The 18,634-nt window shown below is 38.8% G+C and overlaps 1 protein-coding gene across 5 annotated transcripts in view; it reads left to right on the forward strand.

The window, feature by feature from the left end:
- LOC117387819 (protein shisa-6) overlaps positions 1–18,634 on the forward strand; it is a 162,381-nt gene that overhangs the window by 105,385 nt on the left and 38,362 nt on the right. For 3 of the 5 annotated variants that reach the window (XM_055229562.1, XM_055229561.1, XM_055229560.1), the window contains exon 4: positions 15,393–15,431. The exons of the other annotated variants lie outside the window; for them this stretch is intronic. In XM_055229562.1, the coding sequence (XP_055085537.1) occupies positions 15,393–15,431 (39 nt within the window). The remainder of the gene's footprint in view (positions 1–15,392; positions 15,432–18,634) is intronic. 5 annotated transcript variants of the gene reach the window in all.

Here is an 18,634-nt window from a genome sequence, read left to right on the forward strand (position 1 = left end):
CAGTAAAGATGGGCAATTCCCGAGCTGAAGAGGTTCTAGTGAAAGTGAGTGTTTTCAGTTTGAGAGAAGAACCAAGTAATAAATATGCAGAGTTTGTGTTTTAAACATGTGTGAATGAAACACAACAAAACTCCAGGTACGTTTGTGATGAGAAAACAATATTATAACATAGATAAGAAAATAGCGTAATATAGTCCAATCTGTAACCCTTCTGGTGGATGGTCAGCTACCTGTTTGTCTGGAGATGATATTGCTTTGCCTGAAATGTTCCTCAGTATGACATTAAATGTTTCTATCAGATCAGACCTGTAACTTGGTATGCCTGGTGACATCATCAGTTGGTCTGTTCAAGGTTAATGCCATACCGTGGAATTTTCCAAAAACCTTAAAAAAGTATTAGTATTAGCTGACGCTTCACTTTCCATTGGTTTATAATGTCGTCTTTGTCCACGTTATCTTTTTATAAAAACATTGAATGAGCTGAATCACATTGGGGAGCATATAGTTTCCCACACACATGAATAGACTTGGGTTACATTCATTTGTATGAATGTAATGTATTGTAATGTAAAACAGGGCACAATAGAAATACAAGACTAAGCAAGTGGACATTGTTGCTGCAACTGTGGCTTTATTAAACCATCATTGTCACAAAAACAGAACATAAAGAAATCTGCAAATTCAACTCAAAATACAATATGCTACATACTGGTATTTTACTAGAGAATTTTATCTCTGACCAGTGCGTAGTGTCCTTGGGCAAGACACTTCACAGCGAGATTGTCAAAGTAATCAGTAAGGAAACTAATGATTTTCTGTATTTTTAACAGACGATAGGCTACAGTTTTAAATTCCCACTATAGTCATGTCAGTTAGTTTGGTTCTCTTTTATAGAGAAAAAAAAAAATGAAAATACATTTTTTTATTAGTCTCAAAACTGAAGATTAGCAAAACAAACCGTTGTATTTGTGGCATAGTGTGTAATAAGTATGTGGATGCAATGAAGAACTGTGGGTTAACAGGTTAATATTGACATATTAGTACTTGTCCATTCAAACCTAAAAAAAAAAATAAATTAAATTAAATTAAATTAAATTAAAAAGCCAGTGGTAGAATGTAACAAAGTCAAAGTATATATACTCTGACGTTCTTAAGTATGTATACTTAAGAACGTATCTGTGCCTTACTTAAGTAGTTTTTAAAGTGGATACTTTTTTACTTTTACTGCACTTCATTTGAGACCAGGTGCCTGGAATTTTTACTCCACTACATATTTTTAACTGGACTGAAAAGTAAAAATATTGGTTGGTGGTTCAAATCCCGCTGTCGATGTAAACATCATTGGTTTAGCAGTCACATCCACTGAGCTGCAGGTTAGCGGTGCGATTCCACCTGTCACAGATAAATGCTGTTATTGTGTGCTCAGGCAAGACATTAACCCCCCTCACCCCCAGTGCCTTCGTACACTGGTGTATGAATGGGTGGCTGAATGGGTGAGTGGTTCCTTGATGGAGCAGATGGGGCAGATTGGAAGTCTTGCTTTTGTCAGTCTGTTCCAGAGCAGCTGTGGCTACTTAGAATATCATACCACCACTGAGTATGACTATCCTTACTTACTTAGTCTCCATACTAACACTGCGAGATCTTGTGGATGTGACACCAGTATAAAGTGAAATGAATGAATAATGTAATGTCAATGTAATGTCTGAGAACGTTGAAAGGAGCTGTATAAATTCAAGACTTCATAAATATGGATGCTGGTTTGGACGTGGACAGAAAAACAAGGAGGGGAGAAAGGAGGTGATCACAGGCCTATAGGAGAACCAACAAATGTATGTAATGAAAGAGGACAGGAAAAAAGAGAAAGAGAAAAGAAGAAAGGGTTAAGGCTCTGGGTAGCAAGCACTACCTAACTAGTAGGGTTGGGGTTCAATTCCTGTCCCGTGACATGGTTGACATGGTTGCTTTCATGTTCTATATGGGAGATTTACTGTTTTTGAAAAAAAAAAAAAAAAAAAAAGAAAGAAAGAAAGAAAGAAAGAAAGAAAATCCAAACTCATGATTTACAAATCTTAAACTGTATTGTTATTTCTTTAGGGTTGGCTCCAAAAATTGCCATATTAATTATATGGCTCATAGTCCTTCAACCATGTCTTTGGTCTTTTTTCACTTTATTTTAACTTAGTGACCCATAAGTAGTTCCTAAGCCTGAATCATTCTTAATTAACTATTTTCTTATTATGAATTAAGTCTTTGTTTATGTTTTATTAACACAAATTAAGCATATATTCAGCAGAAACACCAGTAAAGTTGCACAATGGATCTTTAATATCAATACACATTGTATTTGAATGAAGGACATCTAGACTCCACTTGTAGGTCAGTGCAGTTTCATATTTGACTATTCCCAATGAGTTGCTGTGATGTGATGTAATTCTCCATTTCTAAATATAGTGTCGAAGTTGTCCTAGCACTAGTCATCGTAAATAACATTCCCTGACAAATGACACATGACAGCTCTATTGGGTTTGGTTATGCTCTAATCCTAGCTCTGATTGAAGTGATGTAGCAAACCAATAACAGGATGTGCCTTCTGCATAGTCAAGTCAAATGACATGTTTATGAAGGGGGGTGTTCATCTGTCAACCCCTATATATCCACTTAAATAGAGGGTGTGTGTGTGTGTGTGTGTGTGTGTGTGTGGGGGGGGGGGGGGGGGGGGGGGGGGTTACACAAGAGTACAAGGTTGTAAAAGTACCAAAGTGTGTTAGAGGGCCTGTATAAAAATGTACTCTAAAGCAGACCTTTTGTGTCTGTGTCTGTTATATTGTTATAATCTATGACACCTGTGGATGCACATTTTAAAGTATTTTAATAAGAAAAGAAACAAAAAACTTAATAAAAGAAACAAGTCCGCTGATGTTCGTCAGCTCCCTCTGGCCAAACTGCAGTGACCACAGGGAGCTGACGTCGGCATAAATGCCATCGGAACAAAGAGACGTGCAGCACTTACGATAGATAGCTACAGATCACATTAGCGAGCCACAGATTTATTTATCATTTGTGCCAAAATGACTATGTGGCGCTGCCGAATCCTACGTGTATCACCAATGAAGAAAATTTTATGTACAGTGTAACTATGGTACAGAGCAGTGGGCCCATGCTGGTGGAGGTAAAAACGGGGGCTGATTGGTTGTAAAACTGCACAATTTGACTAAAAGTCCAAAACTTCCTCTATGTGTGCGGTGACGTTCCAACCACTCCCTCTTCCTCTCTCTGATTCAGCGGCAGCTCCTCACCTTTTCTCCTCCCTCCCCTCATTTATTATAGTCCAATTAACAGAAAGTAAACCATTATTTTCTCACCATTTATGAGTGAACATTAAGACCTTATTTAGTGCACGGACATCAACCTTTGTATGAAGAAGATCTTTCTTTCTGTATCTTTCTTTATTTTCTTTGCTTTTTTCCCATATTGCCCAGCCCTACTCTCGACCCACATGAGATAGTGATACTGATAGTAGTAATACTTTAGGGTGTCATCACTTGGCTTTAAGGTGTATGCTGTTGCTTGACTATTGCTTTTGGCGCCCCCTGTTTAGCTCGTCCCATGTGTGTAGTCTATGGAATGTATTTAGGCCGTGCCTGCCCCCCTGTTCAGAAGCGCATCCTCCTAATGAGCTTTGGACAGACCAGATATGATTTATGGAATTAAAATAACGCACCGCTTTGATCACGAAGCAGAGTGAAGCAACCAGAGACCACAGCCCTTATTCAATGTGCTCTCTCTCTCTCTCCCTTTTCTCAATTTATCAATCAATTTGCTATCTCTCCCTTCCATCCTCTCTTCTCATACTATTTCTAGCTTTCCCTCTTTCTCCCCCTCATATTTCTCTCCCTTTTTCTCTCTCCCTCTTCTCTATCTGCTACTCTCTCTCCCTTTCTATCTCTCCTCTCAATCTATTTCGGTCTCCTTTACTCTCCCCTATTTTATTTTCTCTTTCATCTCTGTCTCTTGCTGTCCTCCTCTCTTCTCTTACTCCTATCTCTCACTCTCTCCACCCTCATGTTTTTCTCCCTCTTTCTCTGTCTCCCTCTTCTCTATCTGCTTTTCTCTCTCCCTCTTTATTGTATTTATCTTCTCACTCCATCCTGGTCTTCCTCTCTCTCTCTCTCTCTCTCTCTCTCTCTCTTCCACCCCTATTTATTTTATCTCTCTCACTTCCTGTCATCCCTTACTCTTTCTACCTCTCCTTCTCATATCTTTCTCTTTCTCTGTCTCCATCTTCGCTTCTCTATCTACTTCTCTCTCCCATGTATCTCTTATCTATGATCTCTCCTCTCTTTCCATTTTGCTCTCCCTCTGATATTTATCTTTCTCTCTTTTTCATCATCTCTTCTTTTGTCTTACTACCTCTCCCTCTCTCTCTCCCCCTCATATTGTTAAACTGGACTAGAAACCCAACTTAAACCTTAATAATAGAAAAAGTAAGTGCTCAGTATGAGAGGAACCGCAGGTTCAAACATTTGGTGCATGTGCTTGGCTGAGGAGCCAATGAGGTGACGCTATCATCTGTGGGATTGTGACTGAATGCCTCTAAGTCAGAATCCCCCCTAAACATCATACTGTTGAGTGGTCAAGGATAGCCGGTTCGTGGGGGTCGATGAGCAGAGCCGTTCGTGACAGGGCTGGGGCATGGCCAACACGGGTCACCCCTCTCCTATCTCGCACCTCATGTTTTTGGAGAATCAGGTGCCAAATCACATGCAGACCAGAGTTAAAGGTGCACGATGGAACTTTTTAGGATCAACATAGATGTTATTGCTTTGCCTAGACTGTACCATAGTATGACTTATTCATCTCCCTAGAGTCCATCAGGTGACCCCATCAGGCCCAGTTACAAGTCAGATCTGTGGAGAGGTGACCACATTCACAACAATATGGATTCTTGCAATATTTTTGAGTTCACAAACTCCCAAAATTCCATCTGGAGAGATCCCTGTGGTACGGTTAAAATTCACCCAGCAAGATAAACAAGTTTAATGCCATACTGTGGACCATTCTAGGCAACACAATACCAAACAAGCATATGGTAGACCCTCCATCAGAAAAGTATCATAGTGCAACTTAAATGTATTACTACAGCATATATATAGTAATTGTCATTAAAATCTATGGTGAAATACTTGTACCACAGCTTGAAAAACATGCAGCAATACTGGCTCCTATCCTGTCAATAAACTACCACTGTTTTAAAGGGGGAAAAAACAAACAAACAAACAAAAAACAAACAAACATGCAAATTAAGAATTCTGTTCGCTCTGGTGAAATCAGTTCAGCAGTTTTTGAAGTCAATGGACCTGTTTCTATTATAGACAATATTGTAATTTACTCTGAAATAATCTGAAAATAATAAAATCTGAAATAATCATGGTATGTTAAAATTTAATATTAACTACCAGAAAAAAGCACAGTATGTCTCCTTTAAACCTGTTTGACAGACAGTTAACATGTTTGCTGTTGTTGTGACTGTGGTGATGTTGTTTCCTCTTTCACCTCTGCTCTGTCTCTGCTTTGTTCAATCAGCACCTGACTGTGAAGACACGCTCCTGTTTTTCTGCCTCACAATCATGTCCTATTAGCATTAGTGCATTAGCCTTAGCGCATTAGCATACATCCGGTGGCTCTGTACCTGTTGCACTGGTACTGTCTTATCTCCCTCTCACATGAATACTCTCTGATGGCAAGACTAGATCCACATCTGATCCTCTTACATAACAGCAGCCCTGTCAGACACATATGACACCAGAACTAATCTACTAGTAAGATATTTGGTTTGTGACAGTTAAATGTCCACTACCGTGTTAGAGATTGTAAGAATGGCGTAGGAGTTCTTTGAATATATGTCTTAAATGTGTCTAACTCAGCTCAGCTTCATACTTCCTAGTCCACTTCCGAAACATTACTAAGTAAAATGGTATATTTACACAACACTTGTCTTCCTTCAAACGCTTTTGCACAAAGGAACCCCTCACCCATTCACAAACCACTGTACGCGGACACTGGGGGTGAGAGGGGTCAAGTCTGTGGGAGCTGGAATCACCAGCTGGATCTGGCATGATGCTTATGTCAAGAATGGGATTCGATCCACCACCCTTCAGATCAGATGACAAGCACCACCTGAGCTACTGGTGCCACATTAACTAAGGCTTACTATATTATTTCATATATGTCATAGAACTAACTTTCCATAACGATATTTGTGAATTTGCAAATGAAAAAAATCTTGACATCAAATTGGTCCATAGCTGGTGGACCAGTGAGAGAGCAGCACTGAGGTTTGTGCGAAAGCTAAAAATGAAGTGCCCAAGTGCTACACATGTCAGTCTGGTGTGAGCCATGTTAATATAGAACAGCATGGATGGATAAATGGCCTATATGTAACAAAAGTGGGTGTTAGGATATTCAACTGAACCCATGCAGTCAAAGCAGGCCAGCTACTCTAGCTACTAGCTACTCTGCATATGCTGCAGCTCTACCACTGAGCATATCATAGTGCCTGTTAACACTATACATGATATGAGTCTAGTAGAATAGTACCTCTTTTGCTTTCCTGTCACATTTGCTGTGGCATTTCGATATAACATCAATGTTTTTGTGGGATTTCTCCTTTCTATACACCAAGGCCGATTCCTTTATCATTGCCCTCTCTCTTGTTGGCTCCAACACTCACAAACAACATTTGGAGGTGAATCGGCCGTGTTCCCAGCTCCCATCGCCCCGAGTGTGTGGTCTCCTTGTGCATACTCTACCCCAGGCTCTGCGCGAGTCAACAAAACCTACTCCAACCAAACATAAACTCCTTCTAGCTTTGAAAACCGCAGCCAATTAGAGCTGCTGTTTACAATCGCAGGCACATTCATCCAGCCTGGAAAAACAACTTGTCAGGGAGCAAGCGGGCATTTTACGCAGCACGGGATAACAAAGCAACACTAATAAATACGGTGTTGTGTTGAGTCGGGAGAGACAGAGATCCAAGGCTATAGGCTATGAGTGAGTGTGAGTTTGGTAGGGGTGGAGCGGGTGGGGGGTGGAAAGATGGAGGACAGGAGGAGGAGAGGTGGACGAGGAGGTTGGGAGCCTGACCCTCTCTCCGTGATTAGAATGACAGAGAGGGTCAGGCTAGCTACACCGAGGAGTAGGGTTGTTAAAAATATCGAAAATCAGATACTAATCCTTACTAAAATTTATGTCAAAAGTAAGTACTTATTTGATGTATCTATATTAAAAAAAGTCATATTCTCAGGACAAAAATGAACCTTTGCTGAATAGCCTTAGAATAATCTTGAGCTGTATCAGAACAAGTATAAGGCGCATAGACTAGTATACGCCTATGGACTACTATGAAGCTACCTGAGGGATTACACAGATAAAAGGCCATATGGGAATATAAAAGAAAGTACTACGGTTTAAATCTCATTCGATTGGCTACAGAAAAAGTGTTGTTTGTTTTTTTTTTAATCATCATGGTATTGAGTCTATTACATTTAATACTTAAATGAATATTGAAATCAGGTACTCTTTTGAATAAGTGTCAATACTGAGCTTGACCTTTAAAAACAATACAGTGGCCCCTCATTTATTGCGGGGGTTACGTTCCAAAAATAACCCGCAATAGGTGAAATCCGCGAAGTAAGCATTATTTTTTATAATTATTATATATGTTTGTATGTATATATGTTTTAAGACAAGCATTTATATTTTCCACACATTTCTCTCTTGTTTAATTAATTAATAGTGACTCGGGTATTTCAGAGTTCCTCTGACTGCATCTCTTTGTCCTGGTGCCACTCCATTGTAGTGTCGATTGAACATTTATGGATTTTGGCTGAACGCATTCTGTACTGTACAGGGCACAGTGGCATGGAGGAGATCGATTGATGATGGTCTGCAGTCCCTTAGCCAATCAGGACACGGAATACAATGCATACACTGTAAAAAAAAGAATGTAGAATTGCACTTGAAAAATCCGCGAAACTGCGAGACTGCGAAAGGTGAACCGCAATATAGTGAGGGACCACTGTATTACAATTTTCAACAAAGGAACAAAGCCTTTTTTGGACATCTACACTGAGAGAATAAGATTCGCCCTGAACATCTCATACAGTTTGATCTTTTATTCATGCAAAGCTGCTTTGTAGTTATTTGATGAATACCTGGTTCAATAATATAACTGCATCCATTCTCATATGTTTGTCATGTTTAAAGGTGCTGTGCCAGATTTTTACTGTCACTTTTTTTACTGTCTTAAAAATGTGACAACAGAACTTTTTCATTTTAAACTGTTTGCAGTGGTCCAGTTATTCCTCTTACTTTAAGCATTCTGAGCATCCTAATTATCCACCATAATCAGTTTATAAGTGCTTTTCACAACTCAGAGACCAGAGCGGCGTTTTGATGTCATGGTAAACCTGTCAACAACTAGCATGAAAACATGCAGCTCTTGATTATCAGACAAAAAAAGGCTTCAAAACATAATGGACATATTTCAACCTCAAGAAAGAAATAACATTGTTTGCTAAAATACATGGGAAAAATCTGTTACAGGAAATAAAAGCTATTTTCAATCTTTCCACTGGTATCAAATACTTAAAGTCAAACTACTGGTATCAATATTGGAACAGAAAAAACGATTGGTACATCCTATCCAAAACTACTTGACCTCTCTTCTATTTGGTTGAAAGCTCGGTGCAGTTTAGGTATTTGTTTATGTTGTGGAGATTATTGGCATTGGCGACCCACATCCCGTAGCTGTGGTCTTTTTATCATGGCTCTCCTGTAATTACCGGCCCCCAGCATCCAGTTTCCCCACCACCACCTCATCCCCCTTTGTCCCCTGCAGTCAGTGAGGGATTATCTCCACAGAGCAGGCATCAGATAGGGCCACAAAAGCTGGACAGGAGCATGGCCGCGGGATGAGTACGCTGCACTATAGAATTATCAGCTCTTCGATCGCTATTGAGTGGGCTCAAGGACATACAGCTAGTTCTCAGGTGCTCATTTGCATAAAAGAGAGAGAAAGGGAAGAAGACTATTGGTCAGTTTGGGTGATCCAAAGGCCAATCAAGTGTCTGCCAGATCAGGGTCAAAAGAGTAAAATGAATCCATGATCATTACAGGCTGATCGATATTTATGTAGACTGTCAACGTGTAAAAGGAGCCATTTTGTCAAGTTGTGATTTTGAAATGGGAAATTAAAACTTCTTATTTTCAAGGACAACTGTAATTGGTTCACATTTGGTAAAAAAAAAAAAGACAATCACGATGTTTTAATTTCTTTTTAATTAATTGTGAATTACAGTGTATACATCTCATTTGCTATAATTCAGTACTTAAACTAGTTTAGTTTAAGTACTGGTTTAGTTCTAGTTATTTCTGGTATAGGCCTGTGAGTACTGGCTTAATCCTGTTTAAATCCTATATTTGGTCCCAGTTTAATCAAGGTCTAAGCAAGCAAATTGTTACTATAAAACACAAAATGTTTTTTGAGATAGCACTTTCATGTATTACACATCTGTGGGGTATTACTTGTTAACAAATAACATATTTAGATCACCATCTTACTTTTTATTGTTTGAAAATGCTGTATTGATGCTCTGAGTCCACCCTCCCTTTGCTCCACACAAAGTCACAGCCCCTTCAGAGTGATACAATCTGAGTGCATCCTGCTAATGAAACTCCTGCACATTGCATCAGGTTTGTGACATTGTAGTGTATTGTATTGTATCATGCATTTGTATAGTTATGGAGAATTGTCATATGGGAGCATGGGTAATGTAGGCTTGTGGGTGGAGCATTGGACAGGATCGTAATGCTAATTGTAAAGAGGGTTTGAATAGGGCCCAGGAAAGAGCACTAAATTACAGAAATATGCATTTATAAGCCTCTAAACCTCTACAGGCATGTTTTTGATGAAGGATTAACCTTAATACAGGCTACAACAAGTCAAAGTTTCATATGCCCTCTACTGGTGAAAAAATGTGAAATAAACATACAGATAGTAGCTTTAAAGGTACGTTATGTCATTATTTTTTTTTTATTTTTTTTTTTTTTTCTGATGGTGTGTCCACTGCCTGCTTGTCTCCATGCCGATGTTATCACTTAGTGTGGAATGTTCTACACTACAGTATGACATTATCCTTCTACATTTAGAATTTATTTAATAGGCTCTTTGCGCAGCAGCACGATAGCTAGCTCACTAAAAACTTTAAAGTGTAAAATATAAGAACAACACCTATTTTAAAAATGAATGAATTAAAAGAACATTTTTAAATGTAGAAAACTGCACATTTGTCATCTCTCTTTTTTAAACACAGAAGTGTCCTCCGGTGAAGTATTAATTTCATTTGCTTAGTGTTTAACATATCATGATCTGCAGCTCTCTGTCCACTGCCTGATCTTGTATTTGTTTTTATTTATTTATTTTATTAATTTTAGCATGACTTGGCAAAAAACATATAGAGATAAAACTGAATAGGAAGTACTAACGTTAACATTGAGGTTGCTGGGTGCTGTTACTCATATTTTTTTGAAAATATGCATACCAAAGCAGTGCCATGGAGCTTGAACAGTTTAATGCCATACTGTTAGACATTCTATAATATGAACACTCCACCTGAAACGTTACATAATCAACATTTATCGAGCGTTAGTATTTGTGTAATTCCCATGCGCTTTGGAATGTAAATCTATGTATTCTTTGTAATCCTATAGTGCTGCTCCTTTTACCACGTACATTAACCAGAATGTATAGGATTTACATGTCCCTCTCTCCAGGGAAAATATGGAGTGACATCCTTTGCTAATTGCACCACTTATAGTCTAATGCATCCTGATATTTGCCTTGATTTTAATGCAGTCCATATGAAAGCAGAATGCTCTGGGGTCTCGGGTGTGTGGGAGGGTTTATATAACATTGTGGGGTCTACACACACTCACACTGGGGCTAGCCTTATGGGGACAAACATCAGGCATATCCTTTATTAACATTTTTGCAACATTTCCCAAGGGTCTTGTGATAACTAGGCTCTGCTCTGTTTGAAGCTCTGTTGCTCAAGTTAGACTTTAATCTGAGCTTTGTTTTAACACAACATGATATTTGATTACTCTTAGCCATTTTAGCCAAAAAATAAATAAAAAATAGACTAAATTATAAGCAAGCATCCTTTCTATAAGCAGACTTGCATCTCCACAAACCTGACTCCTTTTTGGCCTGAAGAAGAGCCTTGTTCTGCTTGTTTCCATGGAAATGTTGTTCCTTTGGATCTAATCTTCCACATTTTGTCATAAAACATATCTAGCTCCATGGAGAATGTTTGAAAGTACGGTTTTAATTTTTTATTTCCATGGAATCATGTAGGTGACATGCCACCTCAGAAAGCCACATACTGTACCTTTATGGATATGGGTTAAAATAGGTTAAGGTTAGTGTTTATAGGCAAGGACTGACTGGTTAAAGAGGAGGTATTATACAAAATTGACTTTTTTGAGCTTCTACCATGTGATAATGTTGTTAACGCATCAAAAACATGCCTGAAGAGGTTTTAGATGTCATCCATTCATGATTGAGTTAGTAATCTCTAGCAAGCTCTCCTGGGCCCTATTCAAACCATCCTTATGGTTAGCAGTGAGATTCTGTGCTATGGTCAGCCGACAAGGCCCATCCATGCTCCCACATGACAATTCTTAATAAATATACAAAAAGAAGAATGTAAGTCAATGTAATGTCCCCAAGAAGCATGTAAACCTGACATGTGTGTTATGGTGTGGATGTCATACAGAGGTCAGAGTGGGCTGATCAATGGTGATAGATCAGAGTGTGTTGCACACACATGGTTCCCCTTTGCTCCTCCCTTCTTCCACCTCTCTCCACTCCTCCCTGTTTCTTCTCCTTCCTCACTGCCCCTCTCTTCTTCTCCTGCTTTTGCCCTTTCTGCTCCTTCTCCCTACACCTCTGTTCTTCTCTACACTCCTCCTGCCCTCTCCTTACTGCTCTCTCGTGCTCATCTCTCATGCTCTACTCTTCGCACCTCCCCTGCCTATTCCTCCTCTCCTCTCTGCCCCTTCCTCCTCCCCCTGCTCCTCGTCCAAGTCCACTCCCTCTTCCCCTCTACGCCCCCCTGTTCCTCTTATTTCCTCCCTGCTCCCTCCTTTCTCCTCCCCTGCTCATATTCCCTATTCTTTATGATCAACCTCCCTGCTCCTCTTTTCGTTCTCTGTGTCTGCTCCTCCCTACCCCTCCTCCCTGCTTCTCTTTGCTCTATACACTTCTAATACTGTCTCCTCTCCGCTCCTTCATCCTCCCCTGCTGCTCCCTGCTCCACTCCTCTCTGCTTCTCCCCTCTCCTCTCTTTTCTTCCCCCAGTCCCTGCCCTTCTTCTCCTCCCTGCTCCGCTCTGCTTTCTCCCCGTCTGCTCTTCCCACCCCTCCTGCTCCCTTCTCCTCCCCACTTTCTACCCACTCCCTGTGCTTCCTCCCTGGCTTCCCCTCTCCTCTCTGCTCATCCCTGCCCCTTCCTCCCCTCTGTGGTTTGCTAACCGTGTGCATCCCTGAGTGTGGTGGAGGGTGCATGAGGTGACGTGATGCGTTGTGTCGCAGTGTCAGGTGGCATCAGTACACATGAGATAAAAGCCAACACAATCGATATGAGCCTCCAAACCTTCACGTGTCCCCAGACTCAGTCCATGTACGAGCTCTGGCATGCTCTTACTTTTCTTTGCAGTCCTTATGCAACATGTAGTTGTATGTTTGATATGATTTCAACCAATTTCTCCAACTGCATCTGAAAGGACATCTACGGGATTGTTAGGTGATGATGTCACATCCACGTCCAACCAGAAACTTCACAGCTGATTTCTAGCTTTGTTTTTGTTCCTAATGAAACAGAAGGCAATTACATTTCAAAAGTGTATTTAACCACAGACTGTATCAAATATGTATATAATGTAGTAATAAATTAAATTAAATTAGCTGAGCCTAGCTTCTTATCTTAAAGACCCTATATTACACAAAATGCATTTCTGTGAGCTTTAAGACATGTTTATATGTTGTTGCCTGGAACTGGAATTGAGTTTTGCTTCACTCACATGTTTGAGTAATCCTGGTTTATTAGTCTGTCCACATCTCCAAAGGTCAAAATGCTCTCTTTCACCTTGTCATGTCATGTGGTAGTTTTGAAGATAACAGCGACCTTTTACCTTTACTTCAGTAGAAATTACAGGGCTGTAGTCACCAAAATTATTCCAGTGAAGCTGTAGGCTATAGAGTTTAAAAACAAAAACTAAGCTCTAGGTATGTTTTTGATGGGGAAGTAGCATTATAACATTGATCCGAAAATAGCAAAATATGAGCCCTTTGACCTTGTGCACTTTCTGTCACAGTTATAACCTTGCATTAACATTATAACCTTTGCATTAAATGGCTGTGACCTCTTTTTAGCGTGAGATGTGTTGTTGGTGAAAAAAAAAAAGACAAAAATTGTAAATATGTCCACTATTCTCAAACAGCTGATGCTGTCTGGACCCGGAAGTGACATTGTACTCAACAATTCTACAGGGCTGCTCTTATAGAGCACACATAATGCTACTGAATGTTTTCTGCATCTCAAAAATCAATACTTCAATTTTACTCACATGTGTAAAAGCCCACTAACTTTTCTAGTCTGGTCTCTGAAGAGATAGTGCTGCTTTGCCTTTAACAGTATGTATTAAAGTGGACTTGTGAGCTTTTAACTATGCTAGTGTTTCCTCGTCAGTGGCTTACCCGGAGTTGATTTTGGATTGATTCATGCATGTTTGACAAATGTCACCATGCATTTGAGGTTTGAGTGCTCAGAAAATTTGTTTTCACCAACCTCCTATCTCCACCCATTGCTCTGTGCTTACTGTGAAAATAATAATAATAATAATAATAATAATAATAATAATAATAATAATAATAATAATAATAATAATAATAATAATAATAATAATAATAATAATAATAATACAGCAGGGTCATAAAAAGAAGGGCCTGTCTGTGCAGTTTTGAAATGGAAATCAATGGATATGTTTCTATTATTAAGCTATTTTGGATCAGTTTTGCAGTTTACAATTTACAAAATGTATTATCTTATTATATATTATTATATTGTAATTTCCTTTTTTTTTCTTTTTTTTTTTTTTTAAACACCTTGAAAAACATGCATTTTTTTTTACAGTGAGTGGGGTTGCCTTTCCACATACACACCACCTACTTGTCTCCATTAAGTTCTATGCCAACCTGGGACATTTTAGGCAAAGTATCTGCTTTAGTAACTGCAACCAGGATGTACTCCTCCAAGTCAATTTAATTTCTCCAGACTGATCATTTCAGTGGTTAAAATGGTTTCCTTATAAAGCCTCTGTTAGCATGATGTTGATAATAACCACGTTTCACCCCCTATTGCTGCTAGCAGTAGCCACACTTTCTCCAAGAGTTTGAATTGACTCTTTGCTGCAAAAGAGCCACTATCTATAAATATAGATTTGATATAAGTTGTAAAACATACCAAAAAGTCTAAAAGTGGACCTAATATGCAAAATCAACTTTTCAGAGCTTTTAACGGTGATATAGTTGTTTCTCCTCGCCATTTACTCATCCAAACTTGTATTTGGAGTGATTTGTGTGTTTTTGAGCAATCTTTAATCACTTATTTTCAAGATGCCATATGATCAACCCCTGTTTTCACCGCCACCAGTACTCACCAACTGCTCTGTACTTATTTTGTTATACAATGGTATTTTCTCAATCTTTGATATGCGTAGGAATGTCACATAGTCATATTTTTATATATGTAGTATATATATTTTATATTTTCATTTTTTCGTACAAATGAAAAATATTTCTCTGCTTGCGAGCGTAATGTGTAGCTATCCATGGGAGGTGCCAACAGCTGCATGCTTTCTGTTGACGTTTCTATCAGCTCCCATTGGGAACCTCAGTTGTCTAATGCAGAAGTCACCAGACTTATTTCTTTAATTAAGTTGTTTTTGATCAATATTGCTTTTCAAAATGTCCAAATTATGATCCACGGGTGTCATAGATTATATCTGCATAGCAGACATAAGTGCAATACCCGCCTTTGTTTAATTAATAATTATTAATGTTTAATAAATAATAAAAGGGTATGGCTGTTAATAGAAATTGTCCAATTATCAAAGATGTTTTTTTACAAATCTTGTTCTTATAAGTTGTATCTGGATTGTTCAAAATGTTTGCAAAAATGTAATGAATGTTAAAATATCTATTCCCTTTGCAATTAATTTTTTTTCTGACCCTGGTCTACTGCCTAACCACCTGGTTGTGTGTTATAGGAGAAAAGCATTGGCCACTGCGCTCCCACAGTCACCATGGTAGGAATGGCTGCTTTCTGTTCCCACTCCAAGTTGCCTCCACGCACTATTTTCCCCTCCATCAGCCTTATAAAAAGCTGCACTCTGATAATAATATGATGTTATGAAGATCCGGTGGAGACACAGTGAATGGAGGCAGCTTGGACCCAGCTCAGTGAAGTGTTTCCTGTTGACCCCTGTACGACCATGTACAACCTCTGTATGACCTCTGTATGACCTCTAACCTGTCTCCTCTCCCTGACATGTAGCGTCTCTGTGATGATGGTGCACATTGTGCTGTGGTGATAGGAGTGTTACTGTACACAAATTCCACTGAACCATTTTAGTTCAATAATTTACCCAAAAAAAAAAATCACCTAAACCATATCTGAGGTCCATATCTAGGTCCTATATTACACAAAGTTGATTCTTGTGAGCTTTAAGCTATGCTGTCTTGTTGCTACCCTATTACCCGAAGTTTCGTATCATTCACACATGTTTGAGTAATCCTATTCATTAGTCTCTCTGCATCTTCAAAGCTTAAAGTGGGAATTCTGGTTCTACATTGTGATGTCATGCAGTGGTAGTTTTCAAGTGTACAGCTCCTTTGACCTTTAGTTCAGAGGAGACTGGAAATTCCAGGACTGAAAACATCCATGATTCTAGGTGTGTGGAGTTTAAAAATAAAGTGGAGCACTTTCTATATTATATTACCTAAATATACAGGGTTTGTGTTAAACATTTGTGAATGAAATGAAATGAAACACCAGGTATGTTTTTGATGTGGAAACAACATAATAACACAGATCAAAATAAATGTTATATGGACCCTTTTAATTGAGTCCACCACTGTCACTGGCTGGCTTGACTGCAGCTTGACACTCAGCTTCACTGCATTAACTTAATTGGAAGTTAAAATTAAGAAACAAATGAAACATGGATGATACAAGGCTGTGACAGAGTGGTGCTAATTTAGCATTAATGTTAATATTGTTCACAACATGGTCGGTTAATACATTACAATGTTTATTTTTCTGTATATTATATTCAATAATGAATATATATATATATATATATATATATATATATATATATATATATATATATATATATATATATATATATATATATATATATATATATATATATATATATATATATATATATATATAAACATATATATAGTGTCATGGTGAGATGAGTGCTCAGCATTAGGGCCTATGCTATGAATTTTTTTTTCGTGCATTTTTCAGTGGAGATGTGTACAGTTACACCTCTGTCAAGAACTGTTTTTAACTCGCTGCTGTGGTGTGGGCTCTGGTTAAACATTGTATGTGTCTCTAAAACTTTAAAACTTAAACCTAACTTGGAGATGGATTTTGATATCTGACACATCTTAATTAATGCATATTACCAGTTGCCCTTATCACATTCTTCACACTGTGCTCATCCCATCTCACTTCTGTCCTAAACCTTTTCCAAACTCGTACTTCGGACTTCTGTGTGTTCTGCTTTCCCGTCTCCATGCGAATAGGGTGGAGTTCTCTAGGCATGGATAAAGGCAGTTTTGATGATGTTACTTCTTTTATCATAAGAAGACATCAGAAAATCTGTGCTTATCCTTGCTTACGATTCCCTCCTCCTTCTTCCTCCTCCTCCTCTTCCTACCTCATCTTCCTCGGAAACGAAGGGATCCTGTCGGTATGTCTGAACATGTCCGTCACGTTGGAGGAGAAATGTCTTTTTTATTGGAGTACAGATGGATACTGTGACATTGTTTCATTCACCAGTGAATTACCGCTCACCTCTGTATTATGAAGCAGTCCCTCACGAAAATGGCCGCGTTATTGGCGCTTAACACAGGGGTCAGAGCAGCAGATATGTGAAGTCCATCTACACCTCCGCACAAACTATCATGGTACATTTGTCACCATGGAGACATGTGGAGTGACCGCATAGCCTTTGGTGTCGGGGGGGGTGATTCTCAGATATGAGATAAAGGGCTTAGCAGTGAAGAGGACAGCTCGGGGAGTAGACTGAGCCAGAGGAGGTGGGCATAGGGTCGTGTTGGAGCAGGGTACTTGTCATCCGGGCATAGTCTATTTATTAGAAAGCCGAGGCATAGCCTTTAGATAGAGAGGGCCCATACAGAGGAGTTGTGTTTTGTTTCATTCACACGTTTAACACATATGCCCTGCACATGTAGGCTGAGTTATTTTCTTACACAGAAAACACGCTGTTCCACCTTGTGATGTCATGTGGTAACACAGGAAGTGCTCCACTGTGTTTTTAAACTCCATACACCTTCACTAGAGCCATTTGGATAATTTTAACCCTAGAATTGTCAATCTCTGCTAAAGGTAAAAGCTAGCTGTTAACTCAGAAAACTACCACTTAATGACATCATAAGGTGGAACAGAGGAGTTTGGGAGATGTAGACAGAATAATAATATAGGATTACTCAAACATGTGTGAATGAAACAAAATAGCTCCAGGTCTACTTTTAAGAAGGTAACAACATTCTAATATAGCATTAAAGCTCCAAGAGTCAATTTAAAGGTTGACTGTGTAACTTTTCAACAAGAGTCCGCCATCTGCCTTCCTCCATAGAGATCTTATTGCCGGGTTTCAAATAGGGGGATCAATCCAGCCTTTTCAGTTCCGATTTTGATACTATAGCTTTAGGTATGGACCAATACTAGTGAAGATCGAAAACAGCATTTATTTCCTTTAAACAAAACTGATCCTAATGAGTTACGTAGCTGTTATTTATTCCTGAAGTAACTACTGAACAATTGTATAAATAAAACTTCAAACATTATTAGACCTTCTGGGATATAGACTGGATCGATTTGGAAACCGATATCCAGTCCAGTTTTTTTTTTTTTTTCAGGATTGGCACTAATATCCGATACCAGCATTGTATTGGTGTGTGTCTAGTTTCAAATGACATCACAACATTACACAGGTCAATATTGTTTTACACAACGTAATCAATAGTTGTTTCAAAGTAAGTAGGAAAGAAAAAAAAAAAACATCTGTAATTGAGTAAATGGAAGATAGCCGTGCTTAACTCTGAAATGTGGAAAACAAACTGACATGTTTAAATTCCTGGCACAAATACAGGCATCTGTTTTCACGCACATTGTCACTTTCCAAAAAAATCTAAAAAAACCCCAAACAAACAAAAAACTCTTCACTTTATTTCCGAAGATCAAATCTAG

The sequence above is a fragment of the Periophthalmus magnuspinnatus genome, chromosome 19, assembly GCF_009829125.3.
Source record: "Periophthalmus magnuspinnatus isolate fPerMag1 chromosome 19, fPerMag1.2.pri, whole genome shotgun sequence".
Taxonomy (NCBI): domain Eukaryota; kingdom Metazoa; phylum Chordata; class Actinopteri; order Gobiiformes; family Gobiidae; genus Periophthalmus; species Periophthalmus magnuspinnatus.